This window comes from Lagopus muta, chromosome 13 (genome assembly GCF_023343835.1).
Source record: "Lagopus muta isolate bLagMut1 chromosome 13, bLagMut1 primary, whole genome shotgun sequence".
Taxonomy (NCBI): Eukaryota; Metazoa; Chordata; class Aves; order Galliformes; family Phasianidae; genus Lagopus; species Lagopus muta.
The window spans coordinates 11,593,428-11,606,339 of NC_064445.1; the positions used below are offsets into that span (position 1 = coordinate 11,593,428).

General features: G+C 47.4%; 1 protein-coding gene across 12 annotated transcripts in view; it reads left to right on the top strand.

Moving 5' to 3' along the window:
• Positions 1 to 12,912, top strand: part of ARHGEF9 (Cdc42 guanine nucleotide exchange factor 9) — a 193,271-nt gene that overhangs the window by 75,988 nt on the left and 104,371 nt on the right. For 2 of the 12 annotated variants that reach the window (XM_048960007.1, XM_048960006.1), the window contains exon 1: positions 8,491 to 9,556. The exons of 7 other annotated variants lie outside the window; for them this stretch is intronic. In XM_048960007.1, coding sequence (XP_048815964.1) covers positions 9,544 to 9,556 — 13 coding nt within the window. In that variant the 5' untranslated portion in view covers positions 8,491 to 9,543. Of the gene's footprint in view, positions 1 to 8,490; positions 9,557 to 12,912 lie in introns of those variants that run through there. 3 more of the 12 variants (XM_048960009.1, XM_048960005.1, XM_048960010.1) reach the window with 3 other exon arrangements.

A 12,912-nucleotide genomic window follows, 5' to 3' on the forward strand; every position in this document is an offset into this window, starting at 1 on the left:
CCAGGGTAACTGCAAGGCTGCCAGGCAGGTTGTGTGTTGTGCAGAGGTTGGTGCTTTGCACCCTAAGCAAGGAGTACCTTATTTCACAAAATGTTTTTTTGCAAGTTTGTTTTTTATTCCTCCTGGGATCTGTTGTCATTGAAAGTTGATATTTGGGTTGAAGGAGCTTCGCACACACTGTAGAAGTTTGAATGTGCTGCAGTGTCCGAAGTAGTTTCCGAAGGCTTAAGTCAGTACTAGCAAGTGCATCTTTCTGGGTGATCTTTTCTCACCTACATGGTTTCTGTTTTTCATTTTACTTCCAGTTTGGGGCTTCTTTAATCTTCCAGTTGTAGCCCTCCACTGGCACTACCATAAGAGCACACAATGAACATCCTAGTTAGGAAGGAGTGGATGCTTCTCTAAATGAAACTATTTGTAGAACGCCCTGTGCGTGTTGGCCTTTGTGTCAGTCCCAAGGCGAGGAGGAGGCCTGGTCCCATCCTGGCTCTGTGTCCCCCTTGCATCTTGCTGGATAGCGGGTGTGACACCAACTTCTCTGGCTCCTGAGGTACCACGGTGATTCATTGGGGATGTCTGGAAAATGCTGTGAGGCCATGGCTTGGAAGTGCCGTGGAAGTACGAAGCAGTATTTCATAGAGCACCAAGCAGGATGCGCTGGCTGCAAAGCCACACACGCCATGCGGGCACCGTGTCCATCTGTCCCTCCTGTGGGCTGCAGTGTTTGAGCACAACAGGCTTTGTAAGCTGTGGTGGGTTTTGAACTGCTGAGAACCTGATTTTCTCACATACAACCAGAGAGTTTTCCTTTTTTTTCTTTTTTAAAGACTTCTTGAAAAATCTCTGAAATGCTTCAAGCTAACATCTTAATGTATTTATGACATTAGCTGCTTCTGCTCCAGAACGGTTGCTCTGAATCTCTTTGAGCCTGGCTGTTATTTTGAACATGACTAATTCCCTGAGTGACTAAGCTCTTAGATAATAGGAAAAATTCATCAAGTTATCTCAGTCTCCAATAGTTTCTATTGTTATGAAAAGGCATCTTATCAAAAAATAAATAACTCTTCCTATTATGTAATGTGGGAAGGAGTTGTTAGAGAACTGCAGGAGTGCCGTATCCAGGAGCCAGTTTCAGGCTGCAAAGTCCCTGATGTCTGTTCCAGTAAGTGGGTGAGAAGTCCAGTTGTTATTCCGCAGTGCCAGTTAGCTCTCACTGCATCCAGAGCATTGTTTTTGTACACAAATCCGTTCAGATGGGATCTCACCTTCTCTCTCTCAGATCTGCCATGCTACAGGATTCCTTGGATTTAACCCAAGGTCATGTCGTTCCAACAATTAAACTGCACCTCTCTACTGTAATTATTTTCAGGTTGTAGTCTTTAAGCACTCAAAAGCCCTGAAACACCAAGTCAGAGTAGCAGAGGGAACCTTGTCATTTTCCTGTTACACCTCAGTGTTGGCACTGTGAGTCAGGAGTGCAATTTGTGCTTGTTAAAGAAGCCAAGGCAACGTCAGGTTCCTTTCTGTGCCTGTTGTGCTAACCCCATGTCCTCTGCAGGCGGGTTTGTCCGTGTGATCCTGCCCAGCAAGCATCCCTTTGGCTCGCTGCAGTCATGCGTTGTCAGGAGCAGTGGGCAGCCAGGCAGGGCTGGTCGCTCCTGGAGGGCTTTGTGCAGCACCACAGGGCTGCAGCCTGCATGCTCTCGCTGCAGACAATCCTGCTGAGCAGGGCAGGAGGAGGAACTGAAAGCCCACTGCCATTCATTTATCTGACTTGGAGAAATTAAAAATAAATTTTAAAAAGCTGTAAACTTTTTTTTAACATTTAATGCTAATATTATGGCAGATAAAAATGAGCGTCTTACACTCTATTTGTACATCTACTGATGCCCAGCTGGAATTCTGACTTCATTTGGCTGTTCTGTGTTGTTTTCTTCATTACATGAGTGCCAGATTTAGTAGGCTGTTCCTTCTCTTCTATCCGGGAGGCAGAGTGAGGGGGAGAAAATTTTATATGCAATCTCTTTAAAGCTCTAGGTTAATTTGTGTGAAGAACATGAGATCCATGGGTCAGCCTCTTAATCAGATGGTTTTTTTTCTTTCCTCAATATCTTGACAAGGAACTATCTGAGGCAGCTAAAGCAGGCAGTGTTGCAGAATGGAGATGAGGAGGGCTACAAGGATCTGGAAGTGTGACTCCTTTCTGTCCCCATCCTTCTTGCATGAAGTAGGGCCATGGCTTCTGCTCCCAACTGCCACACTGAGCAGAAAGTCACGAGACTGGGCTCTGCTTTCCTAATACATATCTTGTGAATACCTGCAGCAGTAAAAAGCTGAACAATAAGTCCTAAGGAGTGTAGCGTGTCAGGACTTTCAAGTTCATGAGCCTTGTATTCTTTATGGTGCACTGGGGCAGATCTGACTTGGCCATGCCCGTAAGTAGTGCTGATTATGGTATGATTGGTAGAAAATGGGGAGTCCTCATACAAGAGAGTCCTTGTTAAACCCATTCTTTTGTTAAGGCTAGTCAATAAAAGCACAAAGCAGAACTGAAAACTTTTCTACCCTATATATACTCTGTGTAGTTTCTGATGTGGCTTTTAGGTATGTGCATCATGGATCGTGCTGTTTCCGTGCTGCCCAGTGTCTCTCTCTTGCACTGCTAATTGCTGGATCTCTGCAGACTTGGGCAGGTGAGAATACTCCATTAGAGTTGCTTTGTACCTGCAAGAGACATGTGGTGTGTTGGGTTTCAAAGGATCTTCCTGTGTTGCGTCAAAGCTGAAGTGCACCCTTTGATTTTCATGGGCAAGAGATTTCTTTTCTCTACTTCTGTGCTTCTCAGGGGTTACACTGAAGATGCTGACCCTGGAATTAGTGTAGTTGTTGTTAGTGGGTGATGACTTTTTTTTCCACTCACCACTTTGTCCAGGGATGTGTTGATGTAAAGATATGTGCAATTTAATTTAGAAATGAGAGCATTCAGACTGGAGTTCCTGTAAGACTGACTGAGGAAGCAGTGAAAGGAGGGAGCTTGTCCTGGGTTTTTCTGTACTTTGGTCCTGTTATGCGCTTGCAGCTGAGCTCAGAAATGAGACTGAGATGTAAACTGTAGCAGTAAATGTGTATGCATTTTTCTAGGTCAGTTTCTTACACAAAAGAGAGCTTAGGTAAGGTTAAAGGGAATGTCTGAATGTGACAGGTCATCTTCTAAACCGAGCCTTCTCAGTCCCTGAAGTCTATTACTGTGACCAGGGTAACTGATATTACCTTGCCTGATTTCTGTTGGTTTAAAGTTTTTTTCTTTTTTTCTTTTCCTAAACTGGTGAGTCTAAAGATGCTTGTAGAGTAAAGGCTGGGATATGGAGCAGATGTATGTAGAAGTGAAAGCACTTGCCATATGATTGCCAGAGGCTTGAGATTTCAGTCCTTCTTAATGCTTTAACTTCAAATAATCTTAAAAATAGTTTTCTCTTTCTCACTGGAATCCAGACAAGCCCAATGGGATCAACTTCCCCGACAGGCTCTCTCCCAGTGCCATCTGAGCACTGACATTTGCATGGTATTACAAAAGCTCTGAAACCCGATGATATCAGCACATCACCCCCTGTGGTGGCACAGCCACTGCTGGGGTAGAGCCTTGCAGTTGGATGCGTGCATTCTGGATCCCTTACAAGACGATGGTGACATACATGGCTTTGACTCTGTCTCGCCCTCCCAACATGATGCAAATGCTTTAATTCTTCAACAGAGAAAAGAGCACAATCTGCTGAGATGCTGCATCAGTTTGCAGAAGGAGCCATCATCAACTGATGTTTCCAGGGGTGGTCCAAAGCCAACCTTGGTTGGTATCTGACATGTCACTTCTGCCTTTGCTCACAGAGTTAAGTCTTGTTCTCTTGAAAGCTGTGTTGCAGATGAACAGTTAGCTAGGGCTGGTGCACAAGTACTTCACGCACACCGTGGCCTACCTTTGATTGTTGTCTGTCTCTTAGTATTAATTGAAATGGCTGAAAATAAATCGACCTCTACACTGGGGACATAATTGTGTTATATAGCACTTCTTGTTTTCTGTGATGGAGTTAGAACTGATAAAGAATAGGAAAGAGTTTGTCTACTGCAACTTGCCCTAGCTCTGTATGTTTGTGTATGTAATACATCTACTAAGGTCAAGCACTGGATGTCACTGTGGTGCTTCCCATCCTTTGGTGAAATTCTTGGGTTTTGTTTTCATGGAATACTTAGAGCAGTGACCCAGAGATGCTCAAGTCTATCACTGTAGCCTCTAAGCTTTGTGTAATGATCTTGGCCAGCTGGTCAAGCAGGTTATGCAGCACAGCCAGCTCAGCCTCCAGCACTGCACTGCGTTCTCTAAACACTGCAAAAATGGCCTCAAAACTTAGCTTACTCTCTTTTCCAGTACTCTTAGCTGTGCTGTGAGAGCTGCTTGTTTCATGGGTTGTGCTCTGCTGTGTTCCCTATCCGCTTTCTCTTCCCTTTCTCTGCTTTGCAGGCTCTCATCTCAGCCTTCTCCTCTGCAGAAATTCTTCTAAAGTCTATTTTATGCCCTGCAGCATTTGGGATCATCAACTTATCCTTGCCCACCTCTCCTCCTTTCTCCTTTGTCTTTCTGTAATTGTATTTTATATTGGTTCTGTACATGAATCATTTGCTTGTCTAGCTATGCTATGAATTTGCTAAAGCGTGTTATGCAGTTAGCAGGGAAAATGCTGGAGGAGGTTGAGCTTGTCACTGTCACCTGCTGCTCTGCTTTGTTGTTTCTCTCTGGTTGAGGGCATAGGCTGCTGAGGGAGGGAGGACTGGATCAGAGGACAAGGTGAAGTGGAAACTTTTAAGGTAGATGTGGAAAGCAAGGAAAAGGAAGAATGGCAAAAGAAAGAAGTAGAGAAAGTTACTGGAAGGAAGTCCTGAGTTCACGTGGACAGTGGGGAACAATGGCATTTGCAAGATGGAGTGGAAAGGCAAGGAAGTATGAGTGGGTGGAAAAAGGTAAATTTGACTGCCAAAACCTGTGCCCTGACTTTACAGTTATCCATCCATTTTGTGTGCAGCTCACTTTGGGTAAGGAACGTTAAGTGCTTGGGGATTTCCAGTGAGGTCAGTCTGTAAAAACACAAAATGCTGGGGTCTCTTGAAGAATGTTTCCCTTTGGTGTAGCCCTCTCCTCCCCTCTGACTGAAAGATGGAGAAGAGGGCTCTGCCTGCTGCTTGCAGTGAAGAGAGGAAAAAGAGGCAGCTTCCAGTTTAAGAAAAGCCTCCTTTTCTTGGAAATTTAGCAAATCATAATCTGACTTAATCTTTGAAAATCTAAACTTAATTCCTGACTAGATTTAGAAAAAAATAATGACTGTGGAGGTCCTTTTATAATCTCTAGTAGAGCTGAGGGCTCGGGCCCCACCTCAAGTGCTGGATGCAGTAGGCAGCAGCTGGTAAGTGCCAGCAGATGAGGCTGAAGAGCAGAGGAGCAGCTGCACCTCCCCTGCCCACCCATCCCTTGGTCCCACTGCTGCTTGTTCCTCTTCACGGGCAGTATTAGTAATGCAAATGCTGGGTTTAAACTTCTTTCATTGTGCCACGTAGGTCTGTGATGGGGTCTGGGCACAAAAAGGAACATGAAGGAACCTGATGCTGCTCACATTCTAAGATCACTGGTAGCTGTTTTCCAAACTGTTACATTCCCACTCTGGGATCTGCCTGACATTTTTCTGGGTTCTCTGAAAGGATCATCTCCTTTGGCTGACTGCTGAGCATGTTCTCCTTGCCTGGCAGAACTGGGGTTTTCAGCCCCGCTGCCTCCCTCCAGCTGCATCAGTGTAATTCAGTGTATTTGTGCTGGGGTTGTGGGTGTCAGTGCTCTGTTTGTGCAATTAATGGAAGATGGAGCTGATGTGTTAGCAAAACACAGGTGCCTCTGCACATCCAAGACTGCAGTGTAGGCTGTTAATCTGTGCAGAGGATCTATGGCAGAGCAGGGAACTGAAGCTGAAACCCTGTGCTCCTGCTACCCACCCCTGGACCATCCTACCAGCTCATGAGGAGACAGTGTACCTGTCAGTGGGAGGTGGATATAGGACCTTTAAGCATTCAGATGATAAATCCTTGCTCCTGATTTACAGCTGCATTTGGTTAGCTGACAGGGGGTTGTGCTAATTGCTGGAGACATCCATTGGAGGGAGTTGTGGTCACATGGCTGACTCAAGTATTAACGCACATAGAGGTTGAAGATTTGGCATCACCTGCTTCAGAGGCATGCCTCAAAATTACTGTTACTGTAATTAATGTTATGAGGATGGCCCTTCTGGTTTGGTTGTTATGTGGGAGCCCAGAATACACTATCCCTGTCTATGTGTATATACAGATTTATATCTGTATGATGTATTAGTGGAAGCCCTGGTTCCTTCCTTCTGGATGTGCCTGCTGGGGGCTGCTGAAGTTCAGAACTGCTTTCTTATACAGAAGAAGCCATTGCTGGTCTTGCATTACAAATTGTGCTCCTGAGAGCTGCTGTGATATCAGGGCATGTGCTGTGCTGTGAAGGAAGGCAGTGTTTTATGTAACTGCTACATGTCTTGTTTTCTTGTTCCTCAGTTTAATTCTATGCAGAAGATTAGACCAAACTTTCCAGAAAGCATTATATGAAGTTAAACTTTGGGGTGGTTTTATATAAACCCCTGATGTGTAGGTGTTATTCTCGGTAAGGCTTCCAAGAGAAAGTATCATCCATTTCCCTATTAAAATTAACATTTAGTGCACGCAGAAGGCATGGGAAATTACATAAGGCAGCAAGTACGTACTGGGAATACTGTGAATAATTTAAACGGGAGCCTGTATGCAGTACATCCCTTTGTGCTGATCAACCTTGGTTGCTGTTACATACCCTATTTTCCCTATGCTTACACTGCATACCGTGGGGTGCCGGCGCATCCCTGTGCGGCATTTCGGGCAGCACCACTGGGAGCTCCATGGCCACTGCTGAGCTCCGCAGCTGCGGTGACGCACGAGCGGCCGTGGGGCGCGGGGTGGAGGGGACCCTCCTGCTTGCGGCTGGCAGGGCTGCAGGCAGGGGCTGGCCTCGCAGCCTCTGTTTGCCCTCCCCTCTGCTGTGAGTGGCTCAGCGCTTGCGGAATGACTGCCTGAGACATGCCAGGCACATTGCTCCTAATGAAATCCTCTTTTTCGGTTACGGAAGTAGCTATTGAGCATGTGTGGTGGCTGCTGCACTGTTTTTCTGGATGGTTCCTAGGCCTTAGATGCTTTTACCTGCCCCGTTTTTTTGCCTCCTCACTCCTGGGCTGCATGCAGAGGCACAGAGGGATCTGTGTCTGGATTCCCCACTGGCCACTCTCTTCTCAGGGTTGAGCAGATGTAGATGGCACAGGGTGAGGAGGGGGATGCGATTGCGGGAATTCAGACTTGGGCTTTGGAAAATTGCCTGTATTGGTCTGGTCTGGCTACAACAAATGCACCACATCTGCGGTGTGGTTGCTGTTCCAATTGTCTACAATTGCATAAGGCAAACTCTCCTAAGAATGCAGACGTGCTAGGAAATGCAGGTTGGAGCTTGGTGCTGCTGTGCATCCCTCACCTGGCCCCAGCCCAGCTGATGGGGCAGCTGTCTGCCCAGGCTGGTTCTAAAGCTGCTTGTAAATATCTGAGTGAAAAATCTTCTATAACTGTTCTTATGAATGGGAGATGCTCTATTTGAACACAGCAGGATGCTTCAGTCTCTGTGGGACAGCCTTTGGCTTTCAAGTCTCACAAAAAGAAGGGGATGGCAGAGATGAAACCCCCTGCTTAACCCAAGGGTGCTGTGATGGGAAGAAAAGCTCCTGACACTGCGGTACGCCAATTCTAGGCAATGGCCACTCACATCCGAGTTCTCCTCCACTCGTGCTGTTGGATCACGAACTGAGGACTCTCGGAGTGCCTTGGCCTGGCGCCTGCCTGCACGCCCCGGGTGTGCTGTGCAGAACAGCTTTCCTGGAACGCGCTGCCGCTCGGCCTCCGCGCAGCTCAGCATGTAATGCATATGCATTGGCAACGTTTCTATATTTGTCTTTGCCTGTAAAATCATTTGCTTTTTCCAGCTGAGCACTTCTCCTTGCGTGTGCATGTGTGATGCTGCTCTGAGGTGACTGTTGGGTCTGGGATAGCAACTGGCATCTGGGCCGTAAATGCTGATGTAGGAATTGGCATTTCTGGCTGCTGTAGGAGGAATAAAGATCCCCCCCTACACTCTGCTTCTCTTTTTACAAAGCTCTATCTGTAGAATGCAGTGACAGTGTTTAGCGTGGAGAAAACAGCGCGGTGCTGACGGGAGAGGGTAAACAATGTGTTTATGATAGGATTGTCCAGAGTTCAAAAACGTGATTCCCTCCGTTCCCACCTCCAAGGCTCCCCGTGAATTTCCACGTTCCGAGGGGCTGCCGTGTTGTTACTGCGGCTGCTTGGCTCCCCCGTTCCCCTCCCGCTCCCATACCCGGGTGCTCCCGGCAGCGCTGCCTCTCTGCGCCGCTCTTCCCCTGAAGCACGGCGCGGGCGTTGCAGCCGAGCAGCGGTGTCCCCGCGTACCGCGACGGTGGGGAACGGCATCTGCGCTGCGCAGAGAGCCCGGAGCCGCCTTCGTGGAGCCCAGCGCTGCCTTCCCACCGCGTCTCTGCTTCCCCGAGCGCCGGGCGGACACACGGACGGCGGAGAGACAGACGTGCCGGCACGGCGCTCGCTGCCGCGGCGGGCGGAAGATGCGCGTATTTATGGAGCCAGCGCTTCCTTTTGCGTTTGACTGACAGCTAGGATCCCTTCGCTGCCTGGTCACCGGCGCTGATTTGTATGCGCAAGGGTCCGCCTCGCACCGAGATGCAGCCACAGCAGCTTGCAGAGCTGTCACACTCACACAGGCTTCTTATCTGCACTGGCTTGACGAATTAAAAAGCAAGCCAGCCAGCGAGAGACCGGGCGAGAGAGGGGGGAAGAGAGAGAGAAGCTTGCAGACAGCGCTCGCTTGCTTTCCTAAAGGAAGGATTTTGCGTCTCTAGTGCTCCCTGGTTGTGATGATGCTTCACTTAGCGGGCTCCAGAATGAGCTAGAGACAGCAGCTAGGGGGATAAACTGAAAGCAGACCACAAACCGTTCCGAGCAAACCAAACCGGGAACAGTTTTCTCCTTTATTCTAGCATGGTGGATGTATGGACAGTCTTACAGAGCAGAGGTTGACTTCTCCAAATCTGCCAGCCCCACATCTCGAACACTACAGTGTTCTGCATTGCACCATGACCTTGGATGTTCAAACGGTGGTCGTTTTTGCAGTGATTGTGGTGCTGTTGCTTGTGAATGTCATACTCATGTTTTTCCTGGGCACTCGTTAAATGGATTTTTTCTCCTGAGCTGTTGGGGGCTACTACTACCACTAGCAATTCAACAAGAGAGCAAGAGCGGGAGAGAGAGAGAAAGGAGAGAGAGAGAGAGAGAGAGATTCTTACTGAGGGGGGAACGCGTTGAGCTTCAACATGGCCTCGCTGTGATATGTATGACGTTGGTATATTATCTCTCCCTAAATCTTTTGTCATGTCTTGTCTTTAAGTATGCCTGTAAGTGTAGCTGCTTTTGCCTGGGTTTTAAATGTGATAAATAATAGCGATCATCCATTCCTGTGTCGTTCTGTGCTAGAGAGATAGAGCTGTACGTATGTAGTTAGAAGCAGAATGAAAATATCTGTGTGTAAGCAGCACGGGCTGTTATTGTGCTTCCTTTAAAATACTGACTCGAGTTAATAACGAGATGTTTTGTTCGAAATTTCCAGCAAGCAGTTAATGTGAATGTCTGTGAGAGTAACCATGTAGCTGCCAGGTGAGAGGTGCTGCCTGCAATTGGATTGAGCTCTGGACATTTTGGCTTGGGGGAGGAACGGGGGGGGGGATGAGAAATCCTATTAAAGGATTAAATCTTTGCTAAAATAACATTCAGCCACACAAGAGGGAGAAAAACCCAAATGTCTTTATTTATCTGTGTTGCCTTGATGATCTGACTTGATTTCTCAATGTTCAATCCAAAAGCCTCCAAATTCTACGTCCACACCGATTTAGCCTAGTGCCTTTCTTAAGAGATGCGAGAGGGACTGAATGTAACCTGCGGGGCTTCTTCTGTCTGTGTGTGCTTGATATCTTGCAGATTGAGAAGGAGATATCAAAAATATCCAGGGATGCATGCTTTGTTTTCCTTTGCTAAAGAAACAGACATGGAGGAAATGGGTTGGCTTTGGTTTCTCTTGAAATCTTATTTAGCTTCTTTAATGTCTGCGTATTTATATTGATGGTTTTTGGTAATATACGTAGGGAAAATCTTTGCCCACCTTAAGGATAATGAGATTTCAAGATGGGCTGTTTTGTGTGACTTTATTTACATTGATTTTCTTGAAAATGAAGTGCGGAGCTGCATATTATAGGCTTGCTGTGAATAGGTGTCTACCAGCAAGAGGTCTGTCTGCTGGGAGATGTGTCTGGTCCCAAATTGCAATGTTTACAGCCTGCAAGCAGCTGTGGGCTCCAGTTCCAGTGCACCAAGTCAGCGAGGGTATGAAGGGGATGGCTGAAAAGAGCAATGCGTTCTCCTCTTGGAAATATGCCTCTGTATTTCATTACTGTTCTGTTAGAAATCTGATGGAGTTTTATTTTAAATATATTTTCCCCTTTCAAAAATCAGATTTGCTCCAAAAATTAAGAAATCACAGTTTGCAAATGCTTAGATCTCTCGATAGCCTTCACTGGAATTACTTTGCTTTGATAATTAACCAGTTGGTGCCACCTCCAGCTGTATTATTTATCTGATGTCCTTCAGTGATCCAGAGGAAAAAAAAAAAAAAGTAATTGATTAATAAAGGCACGGATGGGGCTTACAGATGGGGGCTCCCAGCCATTCCCATGAGTTGTGCTGCGAGTTGAATGCGGAGATAGACTGAGTTGGGAGCAGAGTTGTTTTTGGCTGGTGGCACGGTTGGACATTGAGTGAAATGCTGTAGGTCTGCGGCTCTGAAACTGTCCTTAGCTGTAAATAAAAGGGGAAAAAAAAAAAAGCCCTGATCTCAGGGTGGTAACATTTGGCTGGCTGAGCTGACAGAGGAGTGTGATGGCAGCAGCCCCAGGTAATGGCCAGCGATGCCAAACCCCGTGGCACAGCACCGCCTGCTCGGTGCCTGCTGGCTCTGCGTCCTCACCCTGGGAGCTACCTGGGGGAGAGGGATCAGGGATAAGACTGAGCGAGCATCCCTAGGAAAAGTCATTTGGATGCTGAGCATGGTTTGGGTCGTTAAACAGCTCCAACCAGCTTCATTTTCCTGTTAGCTGTGTGATGCCATTAGTTTTATAGGTTGCAGAACCTCTTGGAAATATCATGAAGGAGTAAAGATCACCAAGGAGAGGGGATCAATCAGCTGGCAGCCAAAATAACCCTTGTGGTGAAACAGTTTTAAACAATTCGGGGGAGCAAGGCTGAAAAAATGAAATGCAAAAAAAGCCAGCGAGTTAAAAATAAGAGGCAACCGTGTCTGAATGTTGATTTTCCTTGCTGCTAGAGCCTTGGCATCAAGGTTTACCTTTCAATACGATTTCTACGAGGAATGCTCGGTACCTGCTGGGGTGTTCAGTCTGTGCTGGTGCATTCCTCGATGCAGAGCGGGCAGTGTGCGTGTGTGGCTGATATGTGCCGGCGTGATGGACCTCCTGGTCCCTGCGGGGACATCGTGTGGGGCTGGGGGACCGTGGGGCTTTGGGTGCATGGGGAGGGACAGAGATGTCAGGCACGGGATAGGGGTTTCTGCAAACTTGTGTATTTTTTCCATAAGGGAACATGCTTAAAGGGGATTGGTGTAAATTTAATAATACTTTCTGGGTTTTTGCTCTCCCAAAGGTTGGTGGGATTAAATAAAGTAAGGTTTGTGCAGAGCACCTTGAAAGTTCAATGTAGAAAAAAACTTCAGGTGTTGTTTTAGCAGTGCTGTGTTGGGCGTCCTGTTGGGCTCTAGGAAGAAAGAGAGGAAAGGAGCATGGAAAGAGAGCAAGAGCCGGGGTTTTTGCTGTGTTTAGTCAGGTCTTTTTCCCACCTGCATTCCTCAGGCTCTACCTTTTCCAATGGGCCTTCAGCCACCTCCTCCATCCCCATTTTGGCATTTTTGCGCCTGCACTTCGGCATTCCCCAAGCCTGCAGCTGAGCCTCAGACAGCCCCGATAGCAGAGCAGTTAGTGAGGTGAGCAGCTCTGTGTTGCCGTACTCCTCAGGAGCAGCTCAACCCAGGCCAGTCTGGTTTGGCGGCTTTTCGGGGTGACCATGTTCCTTGTTCCTCGCAGACCCCTCTGCTCATAAGCAAGCATGCTTTGCACAGTGTGTGGTGCAATCTGCGTGCTGTAACAGATGGAGGTGGGGGACTGCCTTCCTCCGCCCTGAGTTCTATGGGAGGACATGGGCTGTGAGTGGGGCTGCTGGGGTCGATCCTGGCCATATAGCTCAGCCCCATTTGTCAGCATTGGGCTCCTCCTGTTCATGGGAATGCTCGAGCCCAGAGCTGAGGGAAGAGTGGTCATCCCTGTAAAGAAATCAACATGCTGACCCTCTTGAAAACACAGCCCCAAAGAAAATGGTGCATTTATGTGCAGATAGGATAATTATAACACATAAAATCTCTTTCAGCAATTGCTCCTGTTGTTTCTGAGGCAGGGTGATGGGGGAGAGCTGACTTGCTGTTTGTCTGCTTAAGCAGGATTCAATGTTATTTGCCACAGGATTCATGAAAATGCCTCTGACTGTATCATAGCAACCCTGCTTCCCACAGTCCATAAAAGTGCGGCAATCCGTTGCCGTCAGGATTCAGGCACCCTTCTCAGCACTGGGAAGGGAGCGTTT